The sequence below is a fragment of the Panicum virgatum genome, chromosome 6K (genome assembly GCF_016808335.1).
Source record: "Panicum virgatum strain AP13 chromosome 6K, P.virgatum_v5, whole genome shotgun sequence".
Classification (NCBI taxonomy): Eukaryota; Viridiplantae; Streptophyta; class Magnoliopsida; order Poales; family Poaceae; genus Panicum; species Panicum virgatum.
The window spans coordinates 48,088,271-48,092,327 of NC_053141.1; the positions used below are offsets into that span (position 1 = coordinate 48,088,271).

The window sequence follows — 4,057 nt, forward strand, 5'->3', positions numbered from 1 at the left end:
CCATTATATTATTTCTCTTTTCTTTGGAACAAATATTGTTTCATAGTAATTGCTAGTTAGTAGATATTTTGGATACGGTACCAGTGTCAACAATAACTTATATTTTGGCAGAACTAATATATCATTAACTAAAAAGCAATAGCTAGATGTTGCACCATATATATATTATGGTACTGATGGTGGTGAGGCAGGGACATCGTCCACGAAACCGGTACCTGATCTTCTCTAGCAATACCACCAAAGCAAAGCAATACGTAGGTAAAATGGTGTCATGTGAACCTTAAATTGTGCATAATTTTGTGTTCCTGCTAAGCCACCAAGCACTCAACCTAGTATTTACTATTTTGATATACAAATATGAGAATTTTCACAATGATTGAAGCAAATAAGAGCCGTCCATCTGACAGAATCATACGGTGGTCAAGGTAGAAAGTACCTGTACATAGACTATAGTACCTGATGGTATAAAATGTGGGACCAAGTACCAAAAAGTGGGACCGAATACTAATTTAATTTAATTTTTGCAAATACCCTCCATCGATCAACGGCCAGAAAAAATTTCAAAGCAAAAGTACCTAAAAGTACCCAGTGATACTTTACAATTAATGTAACAAAGCTCTATGAATATATAGATGCAACTGTTAACCTGATGTACCAATAAGTATATGAGATGCTTCGGAATTGTGTATATCTTGCTATAAGTACCTTTATATATGGAACTTTTGAATATTATGATAATAATGTTACTAACCTCGATTATAGAAAAATGTATATGATCGAAGAGCCATTAGTTCCAGGCATACGTTCCAGTAGTAAGACATGGAGGTTTCAACTAAAAATATAAGTAATTTTTTTCAATAAAATAGAAATATTATTCTACTACACATGCTGTGAAAGTAAAACTTATGAATTTTCCAATGGTATGTATATGTTACGAGAAGCCAACACTCTCACGATGGAACTGGTCAGCCGAACATGCCAGAGAAGCAGTTCACTGAGCTAGCATGGGTTCAAGTCACGTCACAAGGTTCTTAAGATTAAAATTAGGGGGATGTCTTTATTTCAAAAAAAAATAGGGGGTGTCTCTCCCCCTGGTTGAGTTTTTTATGTGTTACTAGAAAATAATTTCTGTTAACAAATTGAAGAATGTCAAACAATCGTTAACCAATGTTACCTAGGGATTATTAGTAGGCAAAGAAAGTTGACATTCAAATCTTTCCAAAATAATGAACTAGGTGGATAAAGTGAAGCAGGAGGGGGAGGGTCGCCCACCAACCCTCTTAGATACAAATTGCAAGGTGCAAAGACAATAACCAACCGAGCCTATCTATAAGTTAACTGCCAAGAACAAAGCCTATTATATTTCGGCTGTGTTTAGATCACTTTGTCAAAAAAATTTGAAAGTGAATCTTAATATTTCGGAGTACTAAATAAAATCTATTTCACAAAACCTTTTGCATGGATGGATTGTAAATCGCAAGATGAATCTAATGAGCATAATTAATCCATGATTAGTGAATGATTACTGTAGCACTATTGTTGTAAATTATGGATTAAGTAGACTCATTAGATTCGTCTCGCGATTTACAATCCATCCATGCAAAAAGTTTTATAAATAGACTTATTTTAGTACTTCATGCATGTGTGCAAACATTCAATGTAATATTTTTGGGGAAAAAAATTGAAACTAAACACGGCCGTCTAAAAAAAGGAGCAAAGGCTAACAAAGCTATGCCTATGTGCCTCTCCAGTGAAGGTCTGAAGGAAAACAATGCAACTTTCTTGCATTGATCTCCAGTGAACTGGCACTCTACAAACTTACAATAAATTAAGTTCCTTGTGCCCAGACTTTTAACTGATGAACTGAAACAGACTCATGCATTCATCCCTGAAGAGATGAAATCTATATTACAAAGTACTTTTATTTAATTTAGTAGGCATATATACATTCAGTCTTTTGGGCCCTGTATCGAATTTGTAGAGTTAGAGTAAACAAGCCACAAAATTGACCCCATTTTACTATGACAATGCCAACTTAATTATTAGAGTGTGCTAGCTACTAGCTGCAGTATACCATTTAACCAAAACCAAAACTAATATAAACCACATCCATCACACTAATTTGAAATTACAACCCTATGCAACAGCATGAGTTTGATTGCTGTTTTTATTTTGAGAAGCATGCATGCTGGGCATTTTTTTTTGTATATATGTATATGTATGCTGATATACTCACATACTGGCCCGAATGATATATAGTACTACTACATCACACGGCTAGCTTCTTCTGATCATCACATATCTTTCTGCCAGCAGGAGACCATCATTACGTACCCAAGTGCGTGGTGGATGTCGACGACGACAGTAGCGATGATCTCTTGCCGCCGTTGGCGGCTTGCCTGTCGAGCGGCACGGCGGCCTGGTGGCCGACGAAGAGCGAGAGGTGGCCGATGAGCTTGTCCTTGCGGGAGAAGGAGGTGCCGCAGGAGCAGACCCAGCGGTGGTCGCCGCAGTGCTTCTCGTGCGTGCGGAGGTCGGAGAGCACGGAGAAGTGCTTGCGGTTGCAGCGGTTGCAGACGTACATCTTGGGGCAGTGGCTGCGCTTGTAGTGGTTCTTGGCGCAGATCACCGACTTGAGCGGCTGGAACTTGGCGTGCTTCCGGTTCCACCGGCACCCCTCCTGGGGGCACGAGTAGTAGGACCTGCTGCTGCTGCTGCTCGCCGCCGTGGCGTCGCCGGCAGCCTTGGCCGGGTTCGCTAGCGCCGCGCTGCTCTTGTACTCGTCGCCGTGCGCGCGCATGTGCATCCGCAGGTTGGCGTCGCGCTTGAACCCCTTGCCGCACACCTGGCAGTAGTGCGTGTACTTGGCCAGCAGCTCCGCCGCGTCCAGCTCTATGATCGTGCTCGTGCCGGCGGCCATGACCGCCGCAGTCTGCGACGATGATGGCACGGCCGCCGCAACGACGACGGCGGCTGATGTCTTGGTGTCGATACGGTTGTCCACGTAGCCGTAGCCGCCGCGGTGCTGCTGCCACTGCTGCTGCATGACGGCCGCCGCCTGCTGGTGGTCGCCGCAGGCAGTACTATCCGCTATGCCGCCGTTCTTGGCATGGCCAACGGCGGCGGCGATATTATTGCTCATCATAACCCCCGGCGCCGCGTTGGCGGTGGTAGAGGATTGAGCACCGCCACCGTGACTGCAAAGCTGCTGGAAGGCGTACATCATCGAGGAGGCGGCGGTGATGATCTCCTGGATGACGGTGCCGGCGCTGGACACGGCGGCGACGGGGCCCCCGGGCCCATCGTGCTCCATCTCGAGGCCGACGAGCGGCTGCAGCTGCTGCACCTTGTCCCTCAGCAAGGAAAGGTTGTAGAGCAGCGCGTGGCAGTGCGCGTCGGCCGAATCGGACGCCGGCGGCTCCATGAACCCGCCGCCGCCGCCGCCCATGCCATCGAGGGCGTGGTGGAACAGCTGCTGCTGCTGGTGGTGGTGGTGGTTCTGAAGGAAGCTGTAGGGATTGTTGTTCGCCCCTCCTCCGATCATGCTAGCTTAGCTTTGCTACTTAATTTCTCGATCTGAGGCTCCGCGATTTTGCGCATGCGATATGAAACCGGCGGAGCTCTGAGAGAGGAGGAAGAGATGGATCGAATTGGCGGTCAATGGAGGGCAGAGATGAGATGGGGATGGGGGAGGGGATGGAGAATTGTTGGAGATGGCTGAGGAGGTCAACGAACTGCCCAACCTAGCTAAGGGTAAGGGGTGGGCATGCACTTGACAACATCCCTACTTGAAGCCTCCCTCAAATAACACCCTGCCCGAAAGGTGACACCCACTGTTTATATATGCACGGCTAGCTGCTAACATGTCAGAAATAGAATAAAATACTATATATATGTTCATACCTCTCTCTCTCTCTCTCAAGGTGTCCAGTGCAAGAACAGGCAGGGAATATAATGTTGGTGTATTTTAGTCCAATCATGAATTCTTGTCTCAGCTCAAATCAATGTTTGTTTAATAGGTTGGGTTGCTTTATTGGCCCTGTTGGGACTTGATAAA

General features: G+C 45.6%; 1 protein-coding gene across 1 annotated transcript; it reads right to left on the bottom strand.

Moving 5' to 3' along the window:
• Positions 1-1,977: 1,977 nt before the first annotated feature.
• On the bottom strand, positions 1,978-3,724 carry LOC120639277 (protein SENSITIVE TO PROTON RHIZOTOXICITY 2-like). The gene has a single exon (XM_039915251.1). It carries the CDS (start codon positions 3,542-3,544, stop codon positions 2,327-2,329), a length of 1,218 nt encoding a protein of 405 aa, XP_039771185.1. The 5' UTR covers positions 3,545-3,724; the 3' UTR covers positions 1,978-2,326.
• Between the last annotated feature and the right edge of the window lie 333 nt (positions 3,725-4,057).